Source organism: Plectropomus leopardus, chromosome 13 (genome assembly GCF_008729295.1).
Source record: "Plectropomus leopardus isolate mb chromosome 13, YSFRI_Pleo_2.0, whole genome shotgun sequence".
NCBI lineage: Eukaryota > Metazoa > Chordata > Actinopteri > Perciformes > Serranidae > Plectropomus > Plectropomus leopardus.
Genome location: NC_056475.1, coordinates 30,582,211 through 30,601,957, shown reverse-complemented (window position 1 = coordinate 30,601,957; position 19,747 = coordinate 30,582,211). Strand labels below are relative to the sequence as shown.

The 19,747-nt window shown below is 40.3% G+C and overlaps 1 protein-coding gene across 4 annotated transcripts in view; it reads left to right on the top strand.

Moving 5' to 3' along the window:
• The first annotated feature begins 201 nt into the window (after positions 1 to 201).
• The window catches only part of robo3 (roundabout, axon guidance receptor, homolog 3 (Drosophila)), a 125,347-nt gene continuing 105,801 nt past the window's right edge, over positions 202 to 19,747 (top strand). For all 4 annotated transcript variants that reach the window (XM_042499032.1, XM_042499031.1, XM_042499030.1 and 1 more), the window contains exon 1: positions 202 to 651. In XM_042499032.1, the coding sequence (XP_042354966.1) occupies positions 588 to 651 (64 nt within the window). In that variant the 5' untranslated portion in view covers positions 202 to 587. The remainder of the gene's footprint in view (positions 652 to 19,747) is intronic.

Here is a 19,747-nt window from a genome sequence, read left to right as displayed (position 1 = left end):
GTTGTTATTAAATGCATTATTGATAGAAAAGCATTCTAACTAGAGCGGCAAGACGTTTGTAAATTTTGGTTTTATTTTGAAAGCAAGGCCGGAAGCTGTATCTCTCAGTGTGCGTGCTTTGACTGCAGTGTGTTTGGCTCCGGACCGTGCTCCGCGTTGATGTGGCTGTAGTAACTCAGTCCTAGCGGCGGAGCGGTGAGGAATAACGGAGACAGAGAGGAGAAATGGAGTTGTGTGTTTAACAAAGTGGAGTTTTCCTCTCAGCGCGATGACTTCATGTACTTTCGGACTAACTGAGTGTCAGAGGAAGGGGGCATGAGTGTTTTTTCTGTGACATTCATGTGAAAACGGGAGAGACCGGGAGTGAGTGAGTGATAGAGTGAGCGGGCGCTGCTTGCCACTCACAGCCGCCTCTCCTCTCATCACCTGCGGCTTGCTGTTCGCGGACTCTCCGCTTGTTTACGTGCAGTTTCGAAGCGGTCGGAAAAGTTGCCGTGTTTGACGCCTGCTGGACAGCGTGTCTCACAGACTGCTCCTCCTGAAGACTGGGACCAACCTCATTTACCTATGAACCATCTGAGTGTATAATGGAGTACCGCCACACGTTGGGTCCCCTACTGGTTTTATTTGCACTCAGAACTTTGGCATATGGTAAGTTTAAAATGGCATGTCTGGCTGCTTGTTTTTGGGGTGATGTTTGCACAGATGGAGCTTATATGCTCAATATCGGTGGCTCCCAACTAGCTCTCGCACACTCCCCAGGGCTTTAAAGGGGGTTCCACATAAAAGATGAGAATATTGCACATGCAGTTTAACTCACGCACTTTTAATATTTCACAGCCCTTTCCATACACTAATGTATGGCTCCTTGACATGAACCCTGGCATATATATGCCTGTGCAAAAGTGAGTAATCCTCTTGGATGATGTCATTTAAAAGGCCTCTTAAAACCTGCAGACACAAGAGTAGCCCATATGCAGCCTCACTGTGCGTCTTGCCCAAGGGACCTTGGATTCACACCAGCATCTGCTCCCCACTGAAATCTGACTTTGTTGTGATTCGAGCCTGCTCATTTATCTCTATTATTAGGCCCATTAGGTGGAGACATATCCTCTGCACAATGCAATGGTGAAACAGAAACAGCATGAAACATACAGTTTGCATTTACTGGTGCAGTGTACTGGAAGTGAGCATGGCAGAGTTTGGAGTTTGATTTCTCCCTGTGGGTAGCAGTGCTTAAAAATGCATGATTTTCTTTTGCTATAATGTGCTTTGGATAAAAGTCTTCACCAGATGTTGTATGTGAATTGTGAAACTGTTCTTCTATTTGCATTTGATTGCACTCTTGTGTTGTGTAGATTTGGGATTTCATAGTTGCGTTGAGCAGACAGATGATACAGTGATGGTGGGTGAAGATGTAGTCTGTGGTGCAAAGCTTAGTTTCCTTGGGTTTAGAATCCACTTAATCCCGAGATGTTCATATCCAAAGCAGCACAATGGCCATTTTGTTTAATCCTTTAAAACCTGAACAATTTGGCTTGATTTCTTTCAAAAACACTGAAAGAAGGCAGTTAGCAACTTAACAAGTAATGATCAAAAATTCGGCAAAAAATCTGTAGAAAGTTTCCAGAAAAATACCAAAAGATAATGGGAAAAAAGAAAAAGGATTAAAATAAAATATAAATGATAAATGTTTTTTCTCTGCAACATGATTTTAATACGTAATTGCAAATACTTTAATTGTTGTCTTATTTCTCCCGTTATTTGATATTTTCCCCCTCTCTATCTCTCTCTTTTTTTTTTAGCTAAGGTCATGTTCTTGTCACTTTTTACATTTTTTTTTTTACAATTTGCAGAACATTTGATGCCATTTCAATTGCTGATTGCCTTTTTTCCCCTATTTTTGGAGAAAAAAAACCAAACCAATTTTTAATGTTTTCAGTCAGTTCACGTCTGAACACAGCACAACAAAACTGATGTTGATCCACGTTTCAAAAGGTTAATTGCATATCTAAATCACTCTGCATACAGTGCCTTTATGCAGAGGGAAAGCTGCCACTGCAGGCACACCATCAGCCACAGTCTGTTTTTCACTTGTAGACTGAGTCACCTCTGGGATGATGAAAACCTGCTTAATTGAGCCTGGATCCTCAGCTCCTCCATCAGTCACACATGAATACCTGGTAAATGGCTGCCAGTGGGCTGCAGCCTCTTTGTCAACATACCTATGTCTTTGTGTTCTATGAAAACACCCCCGACTGTGATATGCAGACGCATATTTTTTTGCTCCAACATGAGTGGGATGTTATAGTTTGTGACAGCGTGGTGTCTTTGGGCCTGGACCTACAGCTGAGGCTCCCTTTTACAAGGCTGTAAACGTTGGCTATGAACCCAGAGCATATGAAGTCAGCATCTGTGAAAGTGCTCCTTCAGTGACTCCAGATGCTCCTCTGGGACTACAAAGGCTGGATTAAAGCTTCTTATTTTCACTTTAGCAAACACACAGTGACTTTTAGAAAAAGTGTACTTTTTTTAGACACGAGACCTTTTTTTTTATTTTGTTGGAATTTACATTTGAATAGGCATTTGTGTCACATTCTGACACTGTTATCTAGAGCTGCTCAGATTAAAGGGAGAGTAAGCTTCAGATCAGCACCAGCGCGGATATGTTAGGCTGATACATTTGATAAAATGAGCTTTATACAGTATGATAAGAAGAACTTCAGAATCCTCCTGGCTGCCCGTCCCTGTTTTCCTTCTCATATCTAAAGGGCCCTTCATGTGGAGCCAGAGTCACGTTTCAGGGGCCTGCTTTTCAGTCTGTTTGGCCAGTAAGGTGACACTGGAGTCTGCACTGTTATTGTCAGTCATCTCTGTCGCCATCAGTCAACACAGCTCTCTCCCTCAGCGCTCCCCAAAGACCGTCAACGGGCCGTGTGTTTGCTGTGCTCTCATTGAAGTGATTGGGAGGCCGGGTTTGAAGACAGCTGCCTTGTTGTCTCATGACTGTCCCCAAACAGACCAGTAACCAGATCAAATAGCCCTCTGCCAAACCCTTATACCCACACTGTAATTACAGTCTGAGCGTACAACTCCATTTCCACCAGGGGAGGAAGTTTGGCAGTCTGCGATGTGGCTGAAATAGCACAATTAACAAGACGTCTCATTGTTCAGACTCCTTTCTTTGGTTACTGGCAGTTGTTTCAGTTTTACGTGAGGCATTTGAGACGCGCTGTCATCCACAGTGACTCACTGTGGAGGTTGGGAAGGCTTTAATGGATTGGTCAAGGACAGTTTGACAGGAGTTATAGCTGTTGCTGTGATTTAATTTGCGACATTCCAGCAACTGTATGGCCTCTCAATCTTGGGATACACTCACATCACTTAGATCCTAGAAACTAGCCAGTTAAAGGTTCAATTCACCCAAGTGACAACAGGAAAAAAAAAATCAACAGCAGCAATTTTTCCAGGAAAAAATGTCCCTGATACTCAGAATCATTTAGCCCACATTCCCAATTAAACCAGCTGCCAGTGGGCTCTATTGGCAGCTAGATTAATGGGGACTGTAGGCTGGATAATTTTGAAAACAATATAATTGCGATTTTTTTGACTGATATTGCAACTGGGATGCGATTTGTGATATAAAAAAAATGATGATTTTAACATAGTTATTTTCATATTCCTTGGAAAAAATAAATAAGTAATTAAAGAATTATTGTATACTTTTTGCTGGGACTTTTTCTTAAGTCTGAAGAATATGATGTTTACGCTAGGACATTTCTGCAGTGGAACAATATTGCATTTAAAATGGCATTCTGACACACAATTCCAAAATTGCAGGAGGCCGCTTTGGGATTTTTTACAAAAATTTCAATTTTTTGTTTAGTCCGAACAGGGCCGATCTCTTTGTTAGAAGGCGTTGTTGGGCAGTTTTGGGGAATGGGACTCAGCTAAGGGTTGTCTTCATTACTGATCAATAAGTCTGTTATTTTTATGTTTTTTCTTTATCAACAGATTCATTGTTTTTTTCTATAAAATTCCACAAAGATATAAAATAACTTATTGTTAATTCCCGAGCCTAAAGTGTTGTACTTAAATGGCTTGTTTTATCCGACCAGCATTACAAAACCCTAATGTTTGCTGACATAAATCCTCACATTTGTGGGACTGGAACTTGGAAAAGTTTGGCATTTTTGCTTGAAATTATATTTAAACAATGATTAGAAACTCGGTGTTTAATGATACATTACTCTGGCTCGACATATTGAATCAATGACCAGTGATCCAACATTAGCTTAGGCTATAAATGTTGTAGTATGTGGCATCAGTTTTATGCTATATACCTGTGCCGATACAAATAAACATGAAATGAAATTATTGATGCAAAGACTGAAAAACGTCGATTCTTATTGTCATCTACAAGACACGCCTTTATTTTGAAATTCCCATGGCACGTCTGTATCACAATTTTCATCCATTGACAGAGAGCTAGCGGTCTAGCACCAGACAGAGGATATTTACTGATATTGTCTTGTATCGATGACAGGCCTTAGAATTAAATCAAATCAAACTGAATCATGTTGTGGCTAGGGTTGCAAGTATGAGACTTAAATGGTACAATAACCATCTCAGAAAATGGTTTTGTTATCATGATGTCATGATATCAGGGTATTACAGAATTATTATTAGTATTATCAGTTACAGTGACTCCTAAAGGAATGAAAACAGTTTTTTTAAGTTAAGCAGATTATTACTATTATTGAAACTTTTGTAAGTATGTGTAGAACATCTCCCTTTTGAAAATAAATTAAATAAAGGTGAGGTTCTCCATCCAGATAAATTTTTCCCAGTATCACAGATAAGCAAATATACACAATATAATAACCGTCTGTTTTCATATCACAGTATACCTTCAAACCGGCATATTGCTTCAACTGGAATCATGGCAAATATTGAATCATTAAGAATTGATGTAGTATTGTTTAAAACTTGTGATTTCCACTTAGAGACCTGAACATATTATAGCAGAACTATCTGTATCTCACTAGAGGTAACTAAGAATCAGTACATGTGATCCAGATCCAGTTTGTTTGGTAACATATTGCTCACTCTGTCTTACTGCTCAGGTCATTAGTCGGAAGCTCTTACAAAGGGTTAATCCAGATCCAGTTTGTTATTTTACAATCACAGCTTACGTTTGTACGCCATTGTACAAACACAGTCCCTGTCTCGTCGTCATTTCCATGTAGTTGACGTGACTGACTTGTAACAGTGAAAGTGTGGAAGAGTCATAACAGCACAACAAGGCAACATCCAGCAGCTCGGCTTTTTGCTATCGGCATATTGACAACATGTTTTCTTCAGTAGAGAATAAAGAGGAGACAGTGAGCTTTGTAGTCATTTTAGAGGACCAACACACACTCACACACTCAGCGTACCTTCCTCCTCCCCCACCTGCCTGCCCATCTGTTCTTTACACATCAATTAGCCTGTCAATAGCTCAGCAAGCGCTGGTATGATACATGACAAATGAGCTCTGAAAATCGTTGAGGGACGAGTGAATCCTCATTTACGCCCATTGAAAAATAGTACTGAAAGGCAGGGCAAGAAACTAAACATCCTCTTCCTGTCATCAGACAATCAGCGACGTTAACCACTCGCTGAAATTGATGTTTGAAGCTTAGTTGCCTATTTCCGGCTTTTTTTTTTCTTTTTGTTTTTTTAAACACAGCTCCTTTTTTTCTAAATTTAGAAATAAGAAATGAGTAATGAAAAAGCTTGAGCTGTACTTTGGTATGCATGTCACTGAGCAGCCACTCATTATGTATACCCTTGATAATAGAATTTCACAGTCCCAAATATTCATTACACAACAGCCTGACAACGCCTCGTGATGCATTATTAACAAGTTATTTGTGCATTTGACTGTAATAAATGAAAAAAAAGGGAAAGAGAAAAGAACACGCCCCGTCACTCTCTTTCTCCAAATGTAACCGCAGGACTGCACTCCCCAGCTTAATGGCCATGTGTAATATCTCGCCTGCACATTCGTACCACTGAGAGCCAAAATAAACACATGATGGGACACCAGAGACGTCTCCGTCGGCCATCAAAGGAAGGGGAATAAACTGAACAGGAACTCTATTTAGCAGCGGGCGCTGACAGGACGAGTCAGCTTCTCGCTCTCCTTAAAGGTCTCAAGTGTGACCGCCTGAGGGGCCCGACACAATACTGCCTGAACTCCACCTCAGGCTGCAGACAGATGGATGGCCCCCAGCATTAGTTCCAGTGGTTTTAGGAGGTCTGACCTCTCTGTTGCTGCTCGTAATAGTGAAATAGACATGGAGTGAGGCGAAGGGCTGCAGCCGTCTGACTGTAGTGAGTCACAGAGCACAGGGCACCCAGTCCGTTTACATGCACAGTTTAGTGGGGCTATAATCACAGCTCCATTAGGTCATTTAACTGGACTACTGTCCTTGTTCCAGTATACAAGCACCGAGGGAGAATCCATTTATTTACAGAAGTCTGTCTGACTCCTCCACTGTAGGTGGCGATATGCCCCCTTTCAGCTAGTTGCAAAAACCTTTATCATTTATACAGTCTATGATATAGACCCAATGATAATCTTTGTTTATTTTAACACAACGTTGGGGTAGAAAACTGCTGTATCACGTACAAACAATGCTGAGCAAACTCTGCTTTCATTGATTAGTTTGAAGCCACCTAAAAAAATCTACATCAGTTTAAGTGTATGCTATATTTAGAATATTTTCACCGCTTTACTTTGCTGTCAGACAGCCCCTACCAAAGAAGTTTTTAAACTGTTATATCCAAAAAACCAGACTCTATTGAGATTCATTTTAGTCCTCTGAACGGCGAAGTTGCTCCTCTACAGCTACCTCCATCAGCTGTTGTGGAAGGTTAAGCGGAGACAAGATTCACATATAGTCAACACTTACACTGAGATCGATTTTTTCGGTGGCTAAAGAATGTTTTGCTGCGGCCCTGTCCACTGCAGGACATCGCTTAGCCTCCTTGCTGGTGCGGTGGGACTTTATTCATCAGAGGAGTACGGGTGGTTGGAGTGTGACTTATTTATTTTAAATAAATATAAGATACTACCTTTTTAAGTTGTACGTCCCCTACCTAAGCCAAAATTAAAAAGACAAGTCCCTCTTCATTGCTTACATTTATTTTGAAATGTCTGACCTGTTTTGCAGCACCTCATAAATAACGAACAGTGCCTATCCATAAACACTGACGGAGGTTGCCGTGGCGACTAGGAACATGCACAGAACGCCCAGTTAAAGTCCAACAGAGGTGTTTATGTGACGGAATAGCTTGACTTCCAGAATTATCTTGGTGTTCGTCCGATTTTAAAGAAATTCATTTGATTACGTTTTCAGTCAGACTATCAAAAGTCCAGTTGTAGCTGGACTGACACAATAATTTCTTTTTCTAACACCATGTAAACGTACTGAGTGTTGCTCTGGCGAGGCTGTTGTTGTGCTGCATGGGATAACACAGCTACTAATTGAACAATACAGGTGCTGAGGTGTTGTTTTGTGTTGCATTTACAGTATAAATATTATAATCGTTTTTCCCTCTAACTGGAGGAGTTCTCCTTACTGTCGCTGGCGGAGGATTAAAGTGAAAAAAAATATGTGACGTGCATAAATTCACACGCTGTGTCAAAACGTCCCCATCAAACACCGACTGCAACAATCTGCCAACTTCATCTCCAGAGAGGCGTCTTCCTTCCTGCGCTTTCTGCGCCCACAAATATGGGACACATCCAAAATGCCTTCAAAGAGGCCTTCTTTCTTCACAAATATGTGTGTAAGACAGAGATATGAAAAATGTGTGTGTTGTGATATAGATAATATCACACAAGGCAGCTGACCTACACACTGTGTACCTTCTATTACATTATAACATATATCCTTGATATAGAGATGTATTTGTGTTGAGGTCAGAGGTTCAACAAAACACGTGAACAAACATGAACAAAACACACAGCATACAAGTAATATAAATATTATTTTCTTTATTGATATACATGTATACGTAAGTCATCAAGCAAATACTTTACGATTAAATACGATTAAAAAATTATGTTTTCCACAATAAGGTTTGTATTTCCAAAAAAACACTGAAAGAGCTACATTATGACACAGCCAATATTCACCTATAATGGCCTTGAAAGAGATCTGATACTTTTTGATAAATATAAAGTAGTTATTATGATATTAAGTCATACTAACATTTCCAGTGTCAAAAAAGAATTTTTAAACTCAACAGATGTTTTGTTGTGCCCTTCACTGCAAAGAGTTCTGTCTTTTACTGCATTGTCTGCAAATGAAAACAGTTCAGTGATTTTTTATTAGATCTTTTTCAGCCCTGAGCAGACGACCACACAAGCTGCATGCAGCCCCAACAGCCTCCACCAACAGTAGAGCTTGTATGCGACCTGAGTCCAGCCCTGGCTTTAAAAATATATGGTTTATATACAACGAATTTGAAACAGCAAAGGGAAACACAACACAGAGAGAATGACTTTTTCTATTAACATTACGAAGACATGTTGCCTGGCAAGTCGCAAAAACATTCATACATAATGTATCAGCAATATGTTCACTGACAGTGTATTTCATCTCTCTCTTTAAAAAAAGGCAATTTTGCAATACACTATCCATTCATCGTGATTTGATTATTCTCCATCAACATAACCAAAATCATGATCTTTCCTTACCCTGCACCAGAATGCCTTCATTAGCTTTACCTGACCATAGACAGAAGTGTGGACATGAAACTGGCATTTTCCTGTCACAGCCCCGCGTCCTGCACGACCTCCATCCACCACCTCCTGTGAATCCTCAAAGCGCTTTACAACACAAGCACCATTCACTCATTCACACACTGGTGGCTGAGGCCACTGCACAAGGTGCCACCTGCTCATCAGAAGTGACAAAACAGTCACACTCACACACTCGTGTCTTCACCAAGGACACACAACATGTGACTGCTTGGTTTTTTAGGGATTGAAACTGCAAAACTCCTGATTAGTAGACAACCACACTATCTCTGCGTCCATGTGATGTCAGAAGGTCGTAGTTTCCGAGTGAGGAAGTCGTTCTTGCGACTTTGTCGTGTTCAAGTGCTTTGAGATCAAGTGGGATCAACATGGAAGCCACAAAGAAGCTTGCAAAGAAGAGGCTGCATTTTAACACTAAGAGCGTTTAAACAAGAGTTGTATAGCTGTTTCCAGTTTATTCATGTTTTCATATATTATTTTGTTTTATTTATTGTATATATTATAAATCATATTTTTATATTTAACCTAGTTCACTCTCCAGTAGTTAAAATTAATATCAATATTACATTTTACATGTGATCAAAAAAAATGATATTTAATAAATGACTTTTTAAAAAAGTTTTTTGCCATTGACTGAACGTCGACTTTTGCTCGCCATGTATATGCATTGATGACATAAAGTCGGCAACTCGTGTTGCTTTGCTTCATTGTTACAGCTAATAGATGCATATACTAAAATGTGCAACTACTAAAAGTTAATGACAGCCACTAGGAACAAAATATATAATTTTTTACTTATAAAGCTAGAGTAATAACTAAGTATTTACTAAAAGAGATCCCTTTGCCTGCAATTGTTTCATTTAGAGAGGAACTAAACTGGCATAGCTGAGCAATGGACTACTTTTTGCATGGTTTTAAGAGAACACTGACAGCCCTCTCTTTTTTGTCTGTGGTGTCTGACCGCTCGTCTAACAGAAGCACATGCTTTTCATCAGGTTTGGCTGGCGAGACAGTCAGCCAGATCCTCATGTTTACCAGTTTTAACCATCCTTAGACTTTTGTGGCAGTTTGAAGCCCGACCAAACTCTGCTGTGGAGTCAGAGGGAAAGCCCAGGGGCATAAAGCTGCAGCTGTCACCGCCCGTGACTTTGTCATCGGGTTGGACGTATTTGTGAGAGTCTGCCACTTGAAAGCTCGGTGTGGGAAAGAGCCAACTGATAATGGATCATTTTCAGCAGCGGCGTATCAAGGTGATGCTGCGGTGGAGGGATTCTGACAGCCGCTGTCGATTATTTAATAGCTGGCTTCGGAGCTGACGCAGACAGCTCTTTTTGAGAAGTGACAGTCGCTGGGTACCTGTTATTTTGTGATGGGAGTGTTGATACACAAAAAGTGACTCGGGGATCGGAGCCAGAGTGTCTCTGTGGCTATTTGTTCACTGTAGCGGCGGTTTGATGATTGACGGTTATGCATTATGTCCTGAAGGGAAACACTTATTAAGGAAATGTGACTTGGGTGACAAGGCAATTAGAGTGACTCCTCTCCTTGTTATCTCTTAAGTGCAACTCACGGCAGAAGTCAAAAGCATTCAGAGAAGTGATAGGCAGTTAGATTTGAATCTTGCTCCCGCTCCTCTTAAACTTGTTTCCCCACTTCATGTCTTAATTATAACTCCAAACCTCCACATCTCTTCAGCAGTGTGTGAAGGAGGCATTTATCCATTTTCCTCTTTCACGGTAATGTTATTCCACTCATAAATACAATATTTTTCACGACAACAGCTACACATTCTGAGTGTTTCCTTTATGATTAGGGCTCATTCATGTAATAGTGTGATAATCTAGTCTCTTTACAGGGCTGGCAGTCTATCATCATGAAAAATGATCAGTGAAACCTTACATTTAATACAAGCACTCTGTAGTGCTGAGAGGAGGACAGAGCGGCACGTCGGGAGGCTGATTAGTTCACTCTGTCTCCCATCATCATTCACTGTTGACCCCTGAAGCTCAAATTATACATTTCCTCATGTAGATTATTTCAAGTTTGACATTAGAGTGAAAAAAAATAGCTAAAACTCAAAGCCATGCTGAGGGTTACTCAGGCATATCAACTCTGATGGCTATCAGTTAACCCCTTGAAACCTGGATCAGCATCACGTTTCTTCTGCTGCTGTCAGAGGCCTGTCACAAGTATTTAAAACTTTGAACCCTGAGCTCATTGGTGCTCTCTCTCTGTAATTCTCTTTTTATTGGTTTATGTTTTGATTTGGTTTTGACTTTGATTTATTTCGAAATTGTAAAAAAGGAAATAGAGACATTATTACACAAAAGTAGACATCCAAAAAAAGAAATATTTACAGACAGTGAAAAACTGTAAGCAAATGAAATGGTCTAAACCATGATGACGTGGTTGACATATTCAAAAAGGAGTTGGAAGAAGTGCAAACTTACCCCCCCCCAATAAATCATTGAATTTTAAGTAACCAACTTCCTCATTAATTTGAACATACAAAGACAAAATACACAACCAAATGAACATGAAGACCTTTTAGTCATATAAAAATGGGAAAAGAATTAAATAAGTAGATAACAAAACAAAGAAAAAAAGGCAGTCAGCAACTTGACAAAAAATGTCCCAGAAATTGCAAGAAATGAGTAGATGTAGAAAATTCTTTTTTAAAATGGACCTGCACTTGGACCTGTGTAGCGCTTTTTTAGTGAGTTTAAAAATTCCTTGTTGACATTGGAAATGGTAGTTTGAGTTATTATAAGGCCAAATATCAATACTTGTCTTTATGGCTGCTTGTTTAGCGCTTTTCTAGTCATTGCGACCACCCAAAGTGTTTTCACACTACAAGTAACCCACACACACATTCATACACTAGTGGCCAAGGCTACCATAAAAGATGCCACCTGCTACTCAGGTTATCATATATTCACACACACTCACACACTGATGGGACAACCATCAAGAGCTAATTTGGGGATTAGTATCTTTCTCATGGATACTTTAACATGTTGACTGGAGGAGCCAGGGAATTTGTAATGATTATGCTTATATATTTTGATTTTTCAGGTAGTTTTTTTATTTTATTATTTTATTGTTTTTTTTCTTGCTAATTTCTGGGTCATTTTTTCTTACGTTGTTTTTCAAATAAATCAAGTTAATTTGCCCAGGTTTCAAAGTATATTTGATACTGTAACTCAGTTGTTTTTCTTTTGAGTTTTGGACTCAGGAAGTCCCTGTCTGGACCCTTTCCTCCCTCAGAGTGTGATCTATGTGTTCAGACGGAAAGGAGTAGATAGCAGTCAGCCTGTGTGTGTATGTGTGTCTAAGTGGTCAAGATCTAATAGGAGCTAATCTTGAAATATGTTGCTGTGGGACAGGAAACCAGTGGCATTTCCCCACAGCTGTGTTAGGCCACCCGCAACCAGTGCTGTGCCCGTACAGGGGCCCCTCAAGGATTTCCTCCCAAAGGGCCCAGACATACCAAGCCAACGTCAAAGATCTAGTGACGATGAAGGCCCACTGTTGTGACGCCTCATGATTGCTTTGTCTAGGCCAAAAAGTTGCGCTTGAACTCATCATAAAGATGACAGTTGATGACCAACTAACTTGTATATTCTACCCCTGCATGAGAGGAAATAACTATATATATCAGCAGGTGGCGGTTATCTGTATTCATTATTCAGAAAAAGGATAAGGATTGCTAACCGGTCTTCTTGTTTCTCTTTTTGAATGATGAACACAGACTGCCACCATCTGCAGGTATTGAGAGTTATAGTAGAGGAGTAGTAGTAGTAGTAGTAGTAGTAGTAGTAGTAGTAGTAGTAGTAGAGTAGTGAGTACGCAGAATGTGCATGCATGTTGACCTTTAGTTTGGTGTCCCAAGACATGGCGTCCAGAGGCAATGCAGTAGCGTCAAAGAAATATTAGCTCCACTGCTGCCTCACGTTGCCTGTGTCTCGACCAAAAAGTTGCTCTTGAAAACAGCGAAAAAACTACAGCCAATGGGCAACCAGCACATACGCTCATACATGCCTGCATGACAGAAAATAGCAGTTATCAGTTTCAGCGTTAAAAAAGTGAAACCAAAAGAATGAAAAGATGGATGTAAAATGCCACTTAGCCAATTAGCACATTAACAACACAATCTGATTTTGAAGAAACAATTTACCATGTGCTAGCGATCAGTACACAAATACTTACAAACCATTTCTGCTTAAGAGACAATGGCAAAAATAACAAAAAAAAAAAACGATTTTACCTCATCGAACGAGTTTGTATCGACCTCACTCGCTCTTGACTTCAGTTTGCTTTCCTCACATCAGTTTCTCTTCTTGCAAGATGAGCTGAACTGACAGAGTGATTTCACTCACTAGTGGGCTCCACTGTCTGCAATGCTGATTCAACATGATGAATCATCTGCAAAAACAGTGGCCCACTAGTGCCAATAATGCAGGAAACACCTCAAAAACTAGGGCACTCACTGATGCCCCGAATTTGACCGAGGGCGGACTGTCGGCTTGGTGTCTCAGGACAGCAGCATGGTGGAGAGAGAGCCCAGACACTGCTGTGACCTCAATGGTGAACCTTCATGGACCGATAAGTATTGATAAGAAATCATGCAGTTATCAAACTATCATTTAATGGTTTTTCAACCAGATGTTTGTCTTTTGTTTGCTTTTTTCAAGCATCACTCTATCTCTACTCCTCCTTCCCTTGCTCCAGGATTTTCTCCACCACTTCCTCTTGTCTCCTCTTGCTCTCATCACATACAACACTTACAGCAAAATCAAGTGAATAGTGAAAGTCTAGTTGCCACATACAGTATCTGCTCTGCTGGTCTTTCAAAGCCCAATCCAACCCCCCCCCAGTGGGACTCTGTGGAGAAGATCGATGCTTGTTACTGGCAGGCTACTACATCTCAAACTGACATCTCTTGGCAGGGTTTGTGATAACTTGAAGGATGCTGGACTGGTTATATTTAAGTCCTTGGGACTGCTTTTTGTGCGAATGCCCCTCTACGCTACATTCAGAGTTCTCTGAATGTTTAAATATGAGAGTTTAGCTCAACCATCCTCCACATTATCGATGGTGATATTTGATGTTTTTGCAGAAGTCAGTGCTTGATTATTCAGAGCAGGATGTGCTATAGAAACTTGAGGAAAGTGCATTTCAAAGTCAGAGTAAACAGTTGAAATGTCCATGCAAAGAAGTGTGGTGGTGGTGGGGCAGTGGGGGGTCTGTATTTGGAACTCAATCAAAACTTAATCAACTCCCAAGCCTCTCAGCCGTGTTTCACTATGAGTAACTTTTAGTGTGAAAATGCTCTGTTAGACTCATCTGTCTGTTCCTGTCGGAGCAGAAAAGACGCCACTGTTTGCTCTCTATCTACAGCAAGCTGCTTTTGCCTTGTCAACTTGCCCAAACATCAAGCCAAAACTCATTTCAGCTGCTTTGACAGTGCAAGAGGCCACACTCACAGGGAGCATGTAACAGAGTTCTTAGTGGAAAGGGCATTTTGTGGAACTGCCGTGAGAGTTTGGATCTTTTTGCTCCCAATTTCGACAATGCCCTCTTCTAAAGGAGGAGCCGCTTCAGCCCTTCCTCATGAATCTGTTCACAGCCCCAAGAGAGACATGATAAAAACAACCAATTTCCTTTTGCAAAGTTGACCCTGCCCATTCAGACGCTTAGCATCAACACAGGCTCAATTAAGAAGGTTGTCTCTTTATGGCCGGCACGTTGTATTCTCATGCAAGTGCCTCATTTGGCCGTCCTGCAGGGTCAGAGACTCGGAGGCTGCAGAGAAAGAACTCCAGCCTGCCTCCCTCACTGCTGCCAATTTAACTTTGAATGCTCATTTGCAAATCAATTCCTGTGGCTTTGGTGAAACTCGAGAGACGGAGGAGGAGGTAACAAAGCTGTAAAACAACAAATTCTGAGAGAGGGAGGCCAGCCTACTGAAAAGAAATGCAGATGAGGGAGAGATGGGAAAAGGAAAGTTTTTGAATTGTTTTTGATCGTCTTGGTATGCCCTTTGACACCCGATAATGTAGTTATTTCCTGAAAATGGAATAAATCTTGCACTTAACTTGATGGAAAATGTACTAAAACCCTGATATAATTAAAATATTCCAACTGATGTTCTAATGACATTACAAATCACACAATTATCTGACCCCAACCTAAAATACTAAACACTAAACATAAATGCATAAATACATGCAATATAGAAGGGTTCCCAGTAGAACCCCCTGGATGGGTTCTAGATCAAACCCTTGGAACATGAAAGGGTTTTTGGTAGAACCTCCTGGTTTGGTTTTCATTTAAAACTTTGGAGTATGAAGGGGTTCTCAAAACTTCCTGGGTGGGTTCTTGTGTGCACCCTGACACTAAAGAACCCTCAGAGAAGGTTCTGGGTGGAACCATTACACCATAAAAGGGTTCCCCATAGAACCTCTTGTGGGGTTGTGACTGGAACTTTTCACAGATGGTTCTATTCCTCATGTTGGTTTCAATCGCTCTGAAAGTGTTCCCATTGGAACCTTAGTAAAAAGGTTCAATAATGAATCAGAAAGGGTTCTCCTATGGGAACAAGCTGAAGAACTCTATGGTTCCAGTTAGCGCCTTAATTTGCAGTAGTGTGGAGTTTACATTGTCAAAAAATGAAATCGTTGTGAATGTTGATGGTTTCAGTGGGCTGACATGTATTATGAATTTGGTGTAATTGCACAATTTGTATTTCTGAAAAATTGTCTGTATTGAGATCTTATCTGCTGAAGTTATTATATTATCAGTTTGAAAACAAGATCCACATGTAAGGTATTACATAGTCAATATAAGTGTTATTACAGTATCAAGCATTCAAGCAGGTTGCAAGCTAATTTTATTACATTTTTTAGGTGCTTTTGTATTTTCAGGAACTAAAGACATTAATGGGTGCTAGAAGGCCTTCCCCTGTGTCCTCTGTCCCCCCTGCACAGATTATAAAGCTCATTGTGTTGAGCAGTGGCAGGTCCTTTTATTGTACGCCGCTAGAAGTTCAGCTTAAAAAGACTTTTCTTAGCCATTAGCAGCTATGTCTTTTTAAGTAGAATTGGGAGGGGACTGGGGAGGGTTATCTCGAGTGCAGGGTGAGCTCAGCTTAGCCTTAATTTTAGTAGCTAAGCCAGAGCATGGTTTAATCTTTCTTTGTACCACAACTCACCAGCGAGTGATAAGAAGTGCAGGCTTTTGATATACAGCAGTGTTCTGATAGTCCTTCATGCTGAAATGAAAGGCATTTCTCACCCTGCCGTGACGTGATGGGGCTGAATGAAGTGCCATCCATGTTTTATGTCCTTTTCCCTGCAGGGCTGTAGTGAACAGAATATTTTTGAAGCTGTGTGTGATGACACACACACCTTGTATGATCTGGGAGGGTTGTCTTGGGGGCGGGTGGCATGTAGGAGCAGCAGCAGGGGGGACAGTTGGTAAGTAGGTGTTGAGGATTTTTGTCAACCTCAAGTTTGAGCCGCTTTTGTATCAGACAAAATGATCAGCTTGCATGGCTTTATGTATGAGTCAGAGCATCATCTGAGCATATCACCATCTGTGTTTGGGAAATCTGTGAGAGGCAGGGAACGATGCAGGGGAAAGCGCATATTTGCATACAAAGCTGTTGAGGTGCAGAAAACGGTTTAACAGCCTGTCACCTAAAGCCAATAGCTTGTCAAGTCATATTATGTTAAGGTGAACTTTTTGCAGCTGAATCAGAAGATCTACACAAGATAACAAATAGTTTTCTGTTCTTTTTAGTCTCCGTTTTTTTTTTTTTAATGAATAACCTTACAGGGCCTTTAGTCAAAGGCAGCATAGTGAGCACATCTGTGGCAACAAGTTGACAGTCTCTCATTTGACCTGTGACGTCTTGGCTGGGGATTATTTTTGGATAATTGGAGCAGAATTATTGCTGTGTTAGAAGAAGCTGCATTATCATTACATTGTCAGTCAAAGTATCATCTAACTCTGTTGAGGAAATTGGCTTGATTTCTTTCAAAAATATGGGAAGAAGACAATAAACAATGAAAAAAGAAATGATCCAAAAGTCAGCAAGAAATTAGTAAAAAGTAAGAGAAAATGACTTTAAAAAATTAGTTGAAAAATATCAACAACAACCAGACAAGACTTGGAAAAGGTGATTAAAAACTTTAAATAATTCTGTACATATTTTAATATATGTAATGAAATATTTAATAATTAGAAATATAATTTTTCCTAGCTTTTTTCTTTTTTCCCCCTAGACATTCTTTGTAAAAAAAAAGAAAAGAAAAGAAAAGTTGAGAATAACAACCTGTCTGGAAAAAGTGCTTAAAATGTATAAAATTCTGTAACACAATTTTAAATATGTAATTATGATAATTATAAGCTTTTTTTCTTTTTTCCCCAGACATTTTACCCTTGCTTTTTAAAAACAATTTTCTAAACCTACTAATTGTTTCCAATTTGTGGAACATTTTCTTACCAAGTTGCTCATTGCTTTTTCCATGTTTTTTAAGGAATTGCACCATTTTGCTCTGGATTTAGGTTTAAATACATGTGAAAGCAGCACAAGAAAAGTGATGTTGCTCCAGGTTTCAAAGGGTTAATACACTTCTAATTTAGTATTAAAATAGAAAATGTTTACTTTGAACATTTCGAAGTTGGTCTTCACAATCACAAAGATTTAATATCTCTCCCCTTCATGTCCATACTACAAACAAATCACCCCCCCACCAACAGTGATGGTGACGCGTGTGAGTTGCTAGCTGTTGTTCTGATGTTTTTGCCTTCTTAGAGGAAGTAAATCTGCTTAGGGATGAAAGCCCACTTGTGTTTGTGCTGAAATAAAGCTGGGGAGTTGGCAGAGAGGAGGGGCGGGGGAATCCACTGTAGATCTTTGGCAGTGGCCCTCTGTTTTTGATTTATATCAGCAGGACACAGCGAGCCACTTGTTCTTGTTCTCGATGAGAAAAAGTTGTGCCTCAGCACTTTGCCATCCTCCATTATGGAGAGGACATTACAGCAGGAGTTTGTGCTCCCCTTGGCTGTTTGCTTCCAATTTCTCTCATTTGTTTTGGTGCACTTTTGTCTGACGCACTATTTCTCTGTCACACTCTCAGTCTTCTTTATTCTCTTCCCCTCCCATCTCCCCGGTTAAAATGACTTTGAAGTAGTTTGACAGTAATTCACTGTGTGTATGCATTTGTCTTGATGTTTGAATATATGCTGAGTGCACCATGTGAGCCTTTTTGATTTGGAGTCTGTCAGGTTGGACACATCAGGCACGCACTGAGTTAATTAAAGAAAAAACAGTGCTCTGTTTTTCTCTGCTGGATTAACCAGCCATAATAATTACACCACAAGAGAAATTCAGGTGTATAATATTCAGAGGATGGAGTGTGGGCTCCTTCTTAGCTCTTTCAAAAATAGAGAAATTCTGCTCATTGATTTGTGATGATTTGTGAGTATATTGTGAGTTTTGTTTTGTTGTGTGTTGTAGTTGGAAAGTCTGGTGTGGAGGATTTATATCCTGTACCAGAAAAGTTTTATTAAATTTCACATTTCCAACTGAAGCAAGGCCCCGTTGTTTGCCACTGGTGTCAGTGGGTCTCTTATCGATATTTTTTCAGGCAGAAATCTGATAACTCTTAAGGCTATAGCATATGATTTACATCAATTTCATGTACATCAAAACATGTACTGTATAGAGGATTTTTTAGCTATAATGTTAAAGTTTGCTGTGGCCGTTGGGTGGTGCTTTGACTGTATCCAGCATGGCAGTTGTGTCACAAACTTTCTCAATTTAGAGCTAAACAGCAGACTAAAATATGTCTGTGAGAACATCTGAAGTGAAAAATAGGCGATGCAGTAACAGAATCTTCAGGGTTTCTAACACATTGATTTATTTATGACGGCCTACCACGATTAAAACATCTGCCACCACAAATAGATTTTCTAGTTTTGGAGCTGGGCTTTTGTTTAAGAGGGCATGAAGTATATATTGTAGTATACTTTCCTACTTGGAATCAAGTTTCTTAAAGGCATGGATATCAGAAATATAACATCTTTAATGAAGTAACAAAGACCTGAGTCAGTTTGCAAAGCGACTCAAGAAAGCCACATTTGACAGACAGTGATATAACCTTTAATAGGGTCAGTCCTTTTTCACACACACAGTCAAAACAGACTTTGGATTCACTCTTCCTGATTTTGAACCATTCCCCAAAATCATCTGATTGTGTTACCATGGAAACACATTTGTTCAATAAACAGAACATTAGATGTCCTCGTTCCAGGATGAAGCCAGGGTAACACAACCTGTTAAAGTGCCCTAATATTTGTCATTAACTTTGCTGAGTCATACACAAGTAAGACAAGAAGGACCGTCATGATGGTTGGGATTGGGCAACAAACTCACAGATGGTTAGGTTTAGGAGAAAGAGGCACGTGGTAAGGTGGAGGTAAAAAAAACCTCACATCCATATGAGAAGCGAATTTTGGACTCCTGTTTGTGGGACCCATTCATCTCCCCACCTGCCCAACCTATAAGGGCACTCGCGCTCCTTATATTATGTCCCTACTAGCAGCATTTTTACCTGATGCTGAAGCAGCGTTTCATGTGCATGCGAACCTTTCTGTCCAGCCGCGTTCTCAAGCGTCGCCACCCGTGTGTGTTGCATGTGGATGTAGAAGTTCACCACAGTTCACAAGCTGTTGACATGATTGACAGCAGTGCGAGAGGATCCTCGGCTCTGATTGTTTTTTTCCTTTGAGCTGCAGTAGATTCTAGCTAACACCTTTGGAGGCAATAGGAGGGGGAGGAGGACCGTGATTTTGTGCCTCTAAAGGCAATTTACAAAAACATTTTCACTACGACTGATGACTGACAGCTGTCAGATCTACCAG